Source organism: Poecilia mexicana, unplaced genomic scaffold (genome assembly GCF_051168715.1).
Source record: "Poecilia mexicana isolate PSO_F unplaced genomic scaffold, ASM5116871v1 scaffold_2, whole genome shotgun sequence".
In the NCBI taxonomy this organism is placed as follows: Eukaryota; Metazoa; Chordata; class Actinopteri; order Cyprinodontiformes; family Poeciliidae; genus Poecilia; species Poecilia mexicana.
In genome coordinates, this window is record NW_028263371.1 from 22231292 (window position 1) to 22245439 (window position 14148).

The window sequence follows — 14148 nt, forward strand, 5'->3', positions numbered from 1 at the left end:
GATGATCCATAAATTTCAACTCAATACCATTTGTTTTCAGTCGGCCGTTGACCTGAAGGAGGAAGGTGTTTTATTTAAACTAAAAACAGTTGAGCATAATAACTGTAATAGAGGAAAAGAAAAAGGTTTCTTTAGATGTTTTTGTGGTTCCAGTTTTGGACTCATTAGCTGAACTGTGAGGTATACAAGACAAACTTAATTTAAGAATCACAGAGAAATAAACAGTTAATTTGTCAAATAAAGCAAACAATAAATACAAATAAATCAAAGATAAAAGGCTCATCTTTGAATTGAAATCAATAAAGTGACAGGAAAAACAGATTCAACTTATGTCTTTGAGTTTCATGGAGCGATGTTAACCAAAACAGATTAAAAACATGCAATCTTTTTAGATCCTCTTTTGTCCTTGAATAAGTGAAAGACAATTGATTAAAATGGCATGTTTTGAAGCTCATCTGCAGGTTAAAATACTTTATTGCTCGGTTTAATTTTTCTGCACAATTCATTGTTCTTCCCAAATAAATGTGGGGAATTGTTGTCATGTTGGAGTCAGATAGAAGAGCCAAACGCAGCAGGATGGAGGCTGATGTGAACTAATGAGCAGTTTGATGAATAATAGGAAATATTTGCATAACGTGGATGAGAGGAGCAGAAAAACAGAAGATCCAGAGAAGAATTAAATTGTGAGCTAATCAGCGAGAAGTGGGAGCAGCTGAGGGAAAGCGCAGGAGAACAAAGTGATGGACAACAGCTGAGAGGAAGTGAAAGAAAATCAGAATCAACTACAGGAGAAAAGACACATACTATCACAAGAAAATGTAATCTGAAGTGCAACAAGATGGAAAACAGGAACGAGTAAATTAAAATGGAAAGATAAAGATCAAAGCAGCAGTTCAACAACCACTCACTGTTTGCAGGCACTGTATGCCTGCAAACAGTGCATGAAGGCCAGATTAATTATGTCAAGTTTTTTAAATGTATCACTGTTTGCTTTGGTACTGCTTACTTGTTGCTTCTGCAACTCTCAAAAGAGACATCTTTATAAAAGTTTATCCAAACAGGTACATGAATACTCTGGAAAAAGCAATAATACTTTTGAAGATAACTTTATTATACATTACATTTTAGTATCAACATATATCCAAATGCAGATGAAGGATTGTAATGACTGCAGCTTAGTTTTAATTTTATATTTAGTATTTAAAGACATCAGTCTCATTATATTAAATATGTGCATGAAAAACCGAAGGGGAAAACTAAACATGAGCTCCATCATGATGAGCCAGTAGGAGTTTCCTCAGACCAGCTGCTGCTTCAACATCTGGATCATCAGGCCACAGCTTGTAGACTTTTCATTCTAAAGACATTAACCTCCATCTGCAGACAAAAGAGGAGAGTAAAGGCATTTAATCTGAGCTGTAGCCTAACTCAGAGGTGTCCAAACTTTTTGCAGCTTTGTTTCAAACAGTTCTGGTTGATCTGACTGGGTGAGTGTTTTATGCAACACTGCTGCCAACTACTGGACTTACTTCAGAGTCTTCAGTTTGCAGCCTGGACTCTTCACAAGCTTCAAGAGAGGTTTCACATCTGGATCCTTCAAGGAGTTCTCACTCAGGTCCAGTTCTGTCAAATGGGAGTGGTTGGACTTGAGAGCGGAGGCCAGAGAAGAACAGCTGATCTCTGACAACCCGCAATCCTTTAAACTGAATGTTTATCAAAAAAGAAGACATGAATGAACTTTGTTTTTCAGGTAAATGTTGTCAGAAGTATGAGCTTCAATTGTTCCAAGGCTGTTCTAAGTTTAGAGAAATAGTTATTCTTTTTTGAAAATACCACATCAAAAGCATTGGAATTATATTCAAACATGTACTAAATATATATATTAAATATTCACCCCTTTTAAAGTGATTGATTCAACTCAACCAAGGTCTAGCAAATTGAAAACTGAGATCAAAGTTTTAGTTCAAAAATAGCTCAAAATTGAGATCTTTGGTCAACAGACAAGATGCATACACTCCACATAAAAATAGATTATAAATCTATTTTATATCTTTTCATATTGTAAGGTAAATTATGCAAGGAAATAGAAAGGAATAAAAAATTCAGGACCAGACTTTGAAAAAGAAAAGTGATTTTACAATGAACATCCCAAGATTGGATCAGCACAATATCAGTCATATAGCTTTAGTTTTATGTCAATATGATATTTATATTACACTATAGCAAAACTGAAATGTCTCAAACCTCAGATCCCTTATTTTGCAGTGTGGACTCTGTAGAAAACCACAGAGCTCCTTCACGCCAGCATCTTTCAGGTTGTAGTTCCAGCTCAGGTTCAGTTCAGTCACATGGGACGGGTTGGACTTCAGAGCTGAGGCCAGATAATTACAGCTGGTCTCTGACAAACTGCAACCCCATAATCTGAATAATGAAGAAAAGATGAGATGAAGATTATGAGACAACAAGTTAAAGAGAGATCATTAACATTAATGACAAGATTCTGCTGCTTCCATAAAGACCTAGTGACCTCCATCCACCAATACTAACTCCTGTTGAGCAGCAAAATCTTTCAGGTTTTACAGAAAAAAAGTCAGAAAGATGTTTGAGTGAAGTATAACCTTTTGTATAATAATGATCATAAATGAAAGTTTTAAGTTTTCTGCAACCATGAAACATAATGTAATATTAAACATTTAATGTAAATCGTGCTTTAAGCACTGTGAGATAGATGCAGAGATTGCTATGATAACATCTTGTGTTTGAGTATTTCAGTCTAAAATCATGACAGAGCTTTACAAGATCAGTAACTGATTATATATGTTTGACTGGTAAAATCCAGGAGATGGCATTTCCTTTTCTAGAGTGGGTTGAATTCCTCTCAACAGTTTCCCATGATGAGGATCAACTCATACTGGGGACTTTCTCCAGGTTCAGCCCAGAGAAGCAAACCTCTACAAGTTGAGGGATCCTCAAAGTCAAGTAGTATAACACAGAATCAACACAGCCTTAAAATGATGATAATCTTAAAAATCTAAAATGTGATGCCTGACCTCAGAGTGTGTATTTTGCAATGAGGACTCTGTAGAAAACGGCAGAGCTCCTTCACCCCAGCATCTTTCAGGCTGTTCTCACTCAGGTTCAGTGTTGTCAGGTGAGATGGATTGGAAATCAGGGCTGAGACCACATTTGAACAGCTGATCTCTGACAAACTGCAGAGCTCCAACCTGAATAAAAAACCGAATGTGAGCTGAACCCAACAGTAACCAGGCTATGACAGAAAAATAAAAAAATACAATACACTGTAAAAACTTTTAATTCAAGAGATACAAAATACAATAGTGTTTATATAAATGTTGCCTGGGTTAATAGAGTTACTGCTTAATAGGGTTAGGTACTTTTTATATTTTATTACATCTGACAGGTTACAACAGAGAATACTTAGCTTAATTATCTATTTTATTAAGTGAGTAAAAATGTATGTAATTTATTGTTTCTGTCATGACTCGGAGCAACCAAAATAAAGTAAACAGTTAGCGTTTAATTATCCTACGCAAATCAATGCCAAAACGTCCTGACTCTCATCCTGCATTACAGATATACAACTGAAGAACAGGCTTAGGTTTGTTATATAAGAACTGAAGATGAGAGCTATAAGTCTTAAAAATTCATCTTCGGAGCTCTAATCTAAAACCTCCTACAATAAAAGAATGTTTCCTAAATTCACCCAAAAGAATATCTGAACCATTATTTGGTTTCTATTATCTTCATTTGTCCTCCAATAACAACACAAAGAAAAGATTAAGAGATTTCCACATGTGACTGCTTACCTGGGGACACCAAAAACCTAAATCGGAATAAGAATTTTTTTCTTAAAATTTCCTGAAATTATGGAAGAATTTTACTTATGTGTTAAATCCTTCTAAAGAAATGAGATGTTTAAATACAAATATAAATATAAATATAAACAGTATCCAAAATAAAATTACCTAAAAATAAAGTTTGATGAAAAATAAAACAAAAATATCAGAGAAAATATGAAGTAAATATTTTTTAAACAAAGAATAAACTTAGCATTATTTCCTTACATTTTAAGTCCTTTTTAATCACATACTTTCCAAGGATGTTAGAACACATTTTTAAAACTTAAATAAGTTTATCATCAAAAGATTCAACTTGGATCAACAAAGCAAAGCCACAATGTCAATGAACTGACCTCAGCATCTCTAGCTTGCAGTTTGGACTCTCCATTCCTGTGCACAGAGTCTTTACTCCAGAGTCTTTCAGTTCATTCCAGCTCAGATCCAGCTCAGTCAGATGGGAAGGGTTGGACTTAAGAGCAGAGGCCACAATTTCACAGTGATTCCATGAGAGTCCACAGTTAAAAAATCTGTGATTAGACAAAAAAAGAACAGAAACTCAATTCTAAATCAATTCAGCAGTAGGATAAAAAGACTGGAATCATATTATGACTAAGCTGTGATCAAATCTCTTCTACATCAATTTCTGGCCTCATTCTCCAGCTCCAGACCATATAGTGTTTTTGTTTTACTTTGTTTTGTATATGAATAATACAAACAACTGTATAATGCATATATATTTTGCATATATTTTGAAAATATATTTTCTTAGAAAAAGCCACTTTATGATTTTTGTTTTCGCATCCACCTGAATAATGTGCAGTTGCGCCACTGCGTTCAGGGATAGAAAAACATGATATGTCCCATTTTATAGACTACTAGTTGTGACATTTTGGCTCTGTCACAGTTATTTAAGCTGGTGATTTTTTTTAAAAATTGTATAATGTGTTTTAAATTTAGATAACTAACTTGTTGATTTATGCTAACTGATGACTTCATTAATACATTTGGACTCACCGAGCCTTTCTGCAATTCCTTACAGCTGGAATCAGTCTCAGTCGCCCCTTATTTGATGTGTTGTACTTCTCCAGGTCCAATTCATCCAAAACCTCCTCTGACATCTGCAGCATTTGGGCAAGAGCTGAGCAATGAACCTCTGAGAGTTTCTTATTTGATTTGTTTTCTGACTTCATGAATTCTTGAATCTCCTGATAAACTGACTGGTCATTCAGCTCCATCAGACAGTGGAAGATGTTGATGCTTCTGTCAGGAGAGATTCTATCAGTGTTCATCTTCTTCAGCTTGTTGATGATTCTCTGAATGGCTTCTGGGCTGATATCTGTCTGACCCAGCAGACCTCCTAGAAGTCTCTGGTTGGACTCCACAGAGAGACCATGAAGGAAGCGAATGAACAGATCCAGGTGGCCAGTTTTACTTCTAAAAGCTTTCTCCATCATTATGTTCAGGAAATCTTGAAGAGAGAATTTCCTACATTTTCTACCCAAGAATCTCTCAATCTCCTCTGTGTTCCTGGTGGTGAAACAGTGGAACATATAGACTGCAGCCAGAAACTCCTGGATGCTCAGATGAACAAAGCAGTAAACTGGTTTCTGGAATATTACAAACTCTCTTTTGAAGATCTCTGTACAAACTCCTGAGTAAGTCAGGGCCTCCGTCACATCCAGACCACACTGCTCCAGGTCTTCTTCATAAAACAAGATGTTTCCCTTCTTTATATGTTGAAATGCCAGCCTCCCCAGCTTCAGAAGAACTTCCCTGTCAGCCTCCATCAGCTCCTGTGGACTTGTCTCATGTCCTCCATGGTACTTCTTGTTCTTCCTCCTTGTCTGGACCAGCAGGAAGTGTGAGTACATGTCAGTCATGGTCTTGGGCAGCTCTCCTCTCTGCTCTGAGGTCAACATTTTCTCCAGAACCGTAGCAGTGATCCAGCAGAAGACTGGGATTCCACACATGATGTGGAGGCTCCTGCAGGTCTTGATGTGGGAGATGATTTTGCTGGACAGCTCTTCATCACTGAACCTCTTCCTGAAGTACTCCTCTTTCTGGGTGTCGGTGAAGCCTCGTACTTCTGTGAACCTGTCAAAACACTCAGCAGGGATCTGATTGGCCGCTGCAGGTCTGGTAGTTATCCAGATTAGAGCCGAGGGAAGCAGGTTCCCCTTGATGAGGTTTGTCAGCAGAACATTGACTGATGACTTCTGTGTGACGTCAGAAACCAGCTGACTGTTGTTGAAGTCCAGTGAAAGTCTGCTTTCATCCAGGCCATCAAAGATGAAGAGCAGTTTGCATTTAGCCAGCTGCTCTGCTGGGAGCTTCTGGAGTGTTGGATGGAAAACATGGAGCAGTGAGAGAAGACTGTATTGCTCATCTTTGATAAAGTTCAGCTCCCTGAATGAAAGCAGAACCACCACACTGACATCTTGGTTCTCCAAGCCCTCGGCCCAGTCCAGAGTGAACTTCTGCACTGAGAAGGTTTTTCCAATACCAGCAACACCCTTGGTCAGAACCACTTTGATGACGCCATGTTGATCAGGTAAAAGCTTAAAAATGTCATGGCACCTGATTGGTGTGTCATGAAGGGCCTTCATTTTGGTAGCCTTCTCCAACTGCCTCACCTCGTGTTGAGTATTAACCTCTTCACTCTGTCCCTCTGTGATGTAGAGCTCTGTATAGATTTTGTTGAGGAGGGTTCTACTTCCTGTCTCATCAATTCCTTCAGTTACACATTCACATCTCCTCTTCAGACTGATCTTATGTTCTTTCAAAACTTCCTGCAGACCAACATCTGATTTGAAAAATGAATGAGACAAAGAAAACATTCATGCTGATTGAGATAATATATAATAGACCCAGTTCCACATCATTTGAGTCCTTTTTCTGAGAACCTATTTCTTTGGTTAAACATCAGCAGTACAAAAAACATGATGACCTGAAAGTCCTAAATGGAGCACCAGTGAACAAAACTACAGGTATCCAACCCTAGTTCTCAAGTTCTACTGTTGTCTTACTGAAGCGGTAATTCGGTCATTTGATTCAGCTGTGTTGGAGCAGAGACATATATAAAACCTAAAGAACAGTAGATCTCTAGGACAAGTGTTGAAGACCGCTAGACTAAACCGATAACCTTAAGATGAATACTGAGGCAGGGAGCTATGCAGTCTTATTCTATAACTCTAACAAAGTTACTTGTTATTTTAACTTTGTCCTATTCAGTACACCTTGATTTATTGTTTAAATCCTACTCATCAAAACTTCTCAGTTCAGTTACAGTATGTGAAGTGTCCTCAACAACAGCTCTCCTCTACAGCTAGACTGCTGAAACTCCATATGTTGTGGTAATTATCATTTTAAAGTAGATCTGCAGAAAATGCACACTTTTTTCCACTGGTAAAAAAGTGGAGATGCTATATCTCCCTTGTTGGCCTCACTACACCAGATATTGTTATATAAGGTTGATTTTCATATTTTGATTTTTTTCAGGCTTTTAAATGGCTAGTACTTCACTATCTTACAAAACCATACACATTTTCCAACCAGGATTGCGTATGTTGGGTAACTAGTATAATTATAAAGTCCCAAGGACCTGGTTGAAGGCTAGAGGTGAAGGAGCCCGATGGTCAGAACCATTCTGATATCTCCTTTAGGCTTTGGAACATCCTCCTATGGAATGTCAACCATTGAAACATTTAAATTTGTTTTGTATGCAATATGGTTTTTCTGCTTTTGTTGACATGCTTTGCATTTTTGTCAATCTCTGCTGTTTCACAAGTGCCATTAGAAGTGAATAAATCCTGATTATTCATTTTGCACAACTTAAAAATAAACATCTCTGTGCCAAAATAAGAAGTAATAGCTGGTACTTGTTTTAGTCACCATAGCCTGGTGACTCTGACTCCTATCATAATGAAGTGTTTCACATGGATAGGAAAGATCCATTATTCCCTCTCTACCTCACTGAACTCCCTGCCATTGGCTTACCATCCCAGCTGCTCTACCACCAAATACTTTTCCCACACCATGCATACTGCTCTCTGTTCCTTGGACCAGAATCAAAATGGTATTCACCAACTTCAGCTCACAATACGGTGTTAACCTTCTCCAGCTGCTAAAGCAGAAACTCTGGATCTGTTGACCTACTGATCCAGAGCAAATCTGTTGGTCACCAACCCCAGACTATTATAGATTCTGAAGTATAAAGAGTTACATCCATCAGCTTATCGGAGATGTTGACAATCCAATTCAACTACCACATCGACCTAGGTAGGTTGTCCACTGTAGTATCAACATGGCTTCTTCCACATGCTGAAGATAATCAGTCTTCCACCACTTCTTCTACATAGGGACTGTAGCGACTTCTCAGCAGCAACATCATCATCACCTGCTTTGATTTGATTTTTACTATAACAATGTGTATTAAAACAGGTTACCAAAATGTCTTACCTTGTACAAAACTGCTGCAAACACCACTAATCTCCTTTACCCTTTGAAAACATGAATATTAACATAAGCCACTGAGTCAAAGCACAATATTCAGATTTTTTGAAGTTTAAAATAATAGCATAGACAGATTTTTTTCAGGGAAAATTTGTTGAGAATTCTGTTTTTCCTTATTTTAGTTACTTAAGTGTACACAAAGCTGATTATATTTAAAGTTATTAATAATAAAACCATATTTATTACACCTTGGATTCTGTGTAGCATCCAAAAACAAAGATATGAAGAAAGGAAAGCTTAACTTACAATTTAAAAAATATTGAATTAATTATTTGATCATCCATCAGTGAGTAAAATCGAAAAGAAACTGACATTCAAAGTTGGTTAAAGATTAAGAGTAACAATCTTAAGATGATATTGTTGGGGATGTAAAAAAAAAGAAAGAAGTACTTAAATCTACTGAAGTAAATGCTTTCTTACTCTGTGTCTGAGGGTTCATTATTGTCATGTGGAGGGGTGTTTCTGAAGAGGTCACTCTTCATAGATGGACAGGTGGATGTTAGAGACTCTGCTCTCTGTGTCTGACCTCTGAAAAACAAATGTTATTTTCACCAGATGAATCAGTGAGAAATCCTCTACAAAGATTTGAACTCTAACCAAAAAGTTTCATGCAAGAATGAATGCCTCGGGTCAAATTGTAGCTTTTCTAGATAGACATAAAAATGATAAAAAATGTAAGATAGACCAGGTGATCTCTATTGGGATATAGAATAAAATTAGATAAGTATTGATTGGAGGAGGTTTTAAGGTTTGGTTACTTATTACTTTAACTTTGTGCAACGTCTTCTTGGGGGCCTTGATCCTTATGACACAAAGTAGAGAAGAACTGGTCCTACACAATGACCACTCCTCATCCTCCAAATGTATTCCACCACAAAGATTGCACAAGTTGCTACAGATGTTATACTCAACAGAAACATAGCACATCAGAAACTACTGTAGTGCAATGTATGTATGTGTGTGTTTGCACAAAAATGTGTGGCTGAGCCATGTTTAAAAAGAAATAATTAAATCTGCTCAAAGTGTTCTAACTTTGTGTCTGGAGGTTCATTTCTGAAGTTTACAGGGATGTCTCTGGAATGGTCACTCTTCATAGACGGACAACTGGATCCTGGAGACTCTGACCTCCATCTCTCGCCTCTGAAGACAAACATGTCCCATTCAGCTCAATCAGTGAAAAACTCTCCAAACAAAACATTTAAGAACCTTTGAACACAAATAGAAGCAGAGGACTACAAGGTTTCATGGGCAATGTGTGGCTGTTTTTTAAGAGATGCTCATCTGCTTTGTCCCAGTAGGAGGTGTCTAGTAGGGCACCTTTGTGATGAGTTGGAGTTGGTGATTGAGAGATATGCCTTTTTGTCCACCATCAATATTCAACCTCACAAATTCACTTCTGGAAGATGAAATGCCCTCATAAATACCCCCTAAACATTGCAGACAGCTGTTCTAGCAGCACAGAAGCTGGTGTAGATTACAGGTTTGGCTTTCAACATTTAAAAGTCTGAATATGTCATGAAAGTTCAGGCAAGTGCCAACTGACACTTGCCATGAAAGGGAACATGACTGCACCCCTCCGACTCATTACTTGATATCTGTCATATTTGTCTCATTATCTAGATTTGAAAATAATCTGTAGATTAGTCAAAGTCAGCAACAGTGTTCTTACTTTGTGTCTGGAGGTTCATTTCTGAAGTTTACAGGGATATCTCTGGAATGGTCACTCTTCATAGACGGACAACTGGATCCTGGAGACTCTGACCTCCATCTCTGACCTCTGAAGACAAACATGTCACATTCAGATCAAACGATGAGAAATGCTCTGATGGAAATCACTGCAGAAGCTCTGAAGATGCAAACTGCTGCAGATAGCCAGAAAGTTTCAAATACACCAAAGATCTACACAAGTAAAACTGAGATCTTTCTTTTAAATCAGTCCGATTCTAGAGATGGAGCTTAATAAATGGCAGTCAGCAACTAGTTGTTGAGGGAGCTGAGACGTAGCTGCAGACACTTCTCTTTGTGTTTCTTGTTAGACCTGGATTTGTCATGAAGTGGGATGTTGATGGTGGTGAGGTAGACGCAGTGGACCCGGGTTGAAATGAGAGAAGTGATAATTTATTTAATAATGAATATACACAAATAATCCAGGCAGTACAGGTGAGCAGAAGGCTGGGAGCTCAGGATGGTAGCAACTGGTGTGAACACAACTAACGACAGACTCAACGAGAACCCTATCAGGAACAAGAGACACAGGCGGGATTTAATACACAGGGAAGTAATCACAGAAACAAGATACAGCTGGGATCAATCAAGGGGTAGACAGGACAACACAGAGACTCAACTGACACAGAAACCTAAATAAACACAGAGACAAACTCATCCTCCCAGGATTTGTTGATCACTAGATTCACTGAAGTTATTTTTATATTTTTTGTGCAATAAAAACTTGTTGGAAATCATTTGTTTGTCAGATAAAGACCAAGTCCCTTTTTGCCTGAATTGAAATGAACAATGCACATAATTTATTGTACCATGAAAAACAAAATGGAATAAGCCGAAATGGGTGTGGTTCAGGAGTAGCTTACCAACTGGAATGTCCAGTTTCTTAAATACACATTGCAGAGTGTAAATGTTTTGCAGTGTTAAAGTGACTAACAAAGCAAGAATGCCAACATTTGTCTCAAATTAGTTCCAACAAAACATTCCCTCTAAACATAAACATGACGGAAACATTCCTTAAGAAGGAAAGGAAGAAAGAAAGAAAGAAAACATACATCCAGTCTATTTAGACTATTTTAGAGTGTTTTTCTCTGCGCAATATTGCCATCTAACCATCTTGGTTGAGTATTTTTTTAGAATAGATAATAAAGGGCTTTTTTTATAACACCAAAATAGATTACACAAACATAAACGTACAGTTAATAGGTAAATTTTCAACCAGTTTCTGCACCAAAGAGTCAAGAATGTATAAATACATTTTCACCAAGGCTCTTTAAAGGTATAAGCATTTATGTGCATTTTTAAATTGACTGTATAGATCAGGGTGTATTTGCCAATTTATTCTGAGGAACACAAAATAATAATTTTCCCCCATGTCCCACAAAAACATGTATCTGAGCCACATTTAAAAAGAAATAATTAAATCTGCTCAAAGTGTTCTTACTTTGTGTCTGGAGGTTCATTTCTGAAGTTTACAGGGATGTCTCTGGAATGGTCACTCTTCATCGACGGACAACTGGATCCTGGAGACCCTGACCTCCGTCTCTGACCTCTGCAGGACAAACATGTCACATTCAGCTCAATCAGTGAAAAACTCTCCAAAGAAAAACATTTAAGAACCTTTGAACACAAACAGAAGCAGAGGATAAAGTTTCATGTTTGCAATACTCCTTGGATTACAGCTCCACCGCTTGAGAACCGCCGCAGTATTTCTGTTCATTTCACTTTATTTATATAGAGCCATTTACAAACAAATGTCGTCTCAATGCACTTTACAAAAAATCATTTCAATTTAATCACACATTCATTCAACTTGGTCTTAATTATCAAGCAGTGCAGCATGCTCAATTAATGTTTCAAAGTAAATTAAAAAGTTTCTATCTTAAGAAACCCAGCAGATTGCATCAAGTTGGTGACTTGATGCAGTCACTCCTGGAGCAGGACAGATTATTCTGGAAGTGTTCAGATATGCATTAAAAGGGCCAGCATCATGTAAAGTCAACTTTTAGAGTCTCACATCATACTATAATGTTATTCCCTCATCAAAAACATTTTCCAGTTTCTAGACGCTAAATTACAGGTAACATTTCTTTTAAGTCATGTTTGATATACATAGCATTTTATAACAACTGAAGGTTATTTGATTGTGCTATAAAATGAGGCTATGTGGATGTAAAAGACATCATACTCTCCCTTCAAGATGAAGAATGTATGAAGATTTCTAACTTCTGGGATGAATGTCTGATTTCTAGCTGCAGCAAATACAGAAACAGTTGGAGTGTCAACGTTGCAAGAGCAGCTTCATTTTAGACCAATTCTTACTGCCAATGAAAAGTGTTTGTTCTGCTTTTAAAGCCTCTCTTTAGAGGAAGGCAGACAGATCTGGAGGCGCCCTGGACAGAGTTGATCTCTGAGGAATCTCTAAAAAAGTTTGCAGTCTCATCAAGAGAAGATTTCAACCGAGAGTCCCTAATATGAACAGAGTGAAGTCACAGTGCAGCTTGCTCCGTTGGTGCTGGTCAGCTCTGCAGAGATCACACTGACATATCTGAACACACTGTGCACCACTTCCCGTGTGTAAGTGAACTTACGCTGGTTCTGAGGGTCCAGCTTGTTTCCTGCAGGCTGAAGGTTTGGCTCCGTCCTCCTGCTCTTCCTCAAAATCCTCCATTTTCTGGACTGCAGTCACCCTGAGAGGCTTACAGGAAGAGAGTTCACAGCTAAAGAGTCAAAACAAATGGTTCTGTTCAAGACTCCAACATTCAGACAGAAAACATTTTAACCTGCTCCTCAGCCTCAGTTTGGAATCACCTGGATTCAAATGGAAAGTACTTTTAAAGAAATTACTTATTTTCCGTAAACATTCAGTTTCAGTTTGATGTCCTCAAACTGAAATTGTCATTGGTCCGCCTGCATCGAGTATTGTGTAAGTGACGCAATTTAAGTTTCAGATCAGAACAAGAAACAAACCGTGAACTTCTACTGAAGCCTCGAAACGTACTCAGACTCTGAGAAGTAACAACTCACCTGATTTACCTGAGCGCCTCGTCCTTCTGCTCTGCCTGTCTGAACTTGTTTCTTCCAGATCTTCTTCCTGCCTATTAGGCAGGCATGGCCACTGTGCAACAGTGACGTTGATGGAGGTGTGAGACTCTTTTTATCTATCATCACCTTCTCCAAGACTGCACCCTATTGCATTTACAGGAAACAGGTGAGTTCACCTGCCTGATCCATGGCTAGTTCTACGTTCAATCAGATGCAGGAATCCAAACATCCCAAAATTATAGTCAAGAGCATTCATGGACCATTCAATTAAATAAATATCCTGAATTAGTTTTTGCACATTTGCTGAGTTAAAATAAGGCCATCTAGTGTTCAAATTATTTTAGGCTCAATTGAACAAATTTATTCTCAGTTATAAGAGTTTGGGTCATAAAATAAATAAAAGCTTATTTATGTGTAGTAATGTTGGCTTTTCAGCAAAAGTCACTCTATAATTGTAATTTACTTGTAAAGGTTTGGTAATAAGATAAATTCTTTGTATTGTACTTAACTTTTTGTATTGTAGGAAGATTACGTTGATAATAATTTTACCCTGATTAAAAATAAAAAGTCTACATCTGCATCCACCGCCTGTGATGGACAGGTCAGAGTTGCGTAATTCCTGACCTGTAGTTTGGGGCCGCACAGAATCAGTCTAAGGGCCACAAATGGCCCCCAGACCGCACTTTGGACAACCCTGATCAGGACTGAGGCAGGTCATACCAGCAGCTAAAATTGTACTTAACAATATTCCATAATAATCTGGAGTTCAGCATCTTCAGAATAATCTGTGTAAATTTCTTCTCGGATGCTTCAAACCCAGGAAATAATCCGTTAGCAGTTCAGAGACGAGCTGTTGTTGCAATAGCAACAAAAGTCGCATCTTCAATTTAACTGGGTTCATATACAGACAGAAGCAGAATATGCTGCTTCTGTCAGCATATTTAGATGAAAATATGCTGTTGACATTTAAATGTGATAAACTGTTCCTCCTGACAGAAGACTGCCCTCT

The 14148-nt window shown here is 37.8% G+C and overlaps 1 protein-coding gene across 1 annotated transcript; it reads right to left on the bottom strand.

The window, feature by feature from the left end:
* Window positions 1–1090: 1090 nt before the first annotated feature.
* On the bottom strand, window positions 1091–13231 carry LOC148160615 (NACHT, LRR and PYD domains-containing protein 3-like). The gene is made up of 13 exons (XM_088003756.1): window positions 13122–13231; window positions 12686–12792; window positions 11539–11646; window positions 10042–10149; window positions 9405–9512; window positions 8793–8900; window positions 8319–8359; window positions 4875–6663; window positions 4214–4387; window positions 3051–3224; window positions 2245–2421; window positions 1530–1703; window positions 1091–1377 (listed from the first exon to the last, which is right to left on the bottom strand). The coding sequence occupies exons 2-13, from the start codon at window positions 12763–12765 to the stop codon at window positions 1353–1355; spliced, it is 3066 nt and encodes a 1021-aa protein (XP_087859882.1). The 5' UTR covers window positions 12766–12792; window positions 13122–13231; the 3' UTR covers window positions 1091–1352.
* Between the last annotated feature and the right edge of the window lie 917 nt (window positions 13232–14148).

Excerpts from the sequence above, each read along its gene's own strand:
- LOC148160615 (XM_088003756.1), bottom strand. The coding sequence starts at position 12,765 with ATGGAGGATTTTGAGGAAGAGCAGGAGGACGGAGCCAAACCTTCAGCC. Across the intron at positions 10,150-11,538 it reads AATGAACCTCCAGACACAAA|AGGTCAGAGATGGAGGTCAG; the intron begins GTAAGAACACTT and ends GTTTGTCTTCAG. Across the intron at positions 3,225-4,213 it reads TGCAAGCTAGAGATGCTGAG|GTTGGAGCTCTGCAGTTTGT; the intron begins GTCAGTTCATTG and ends TTTTTTATTCAG.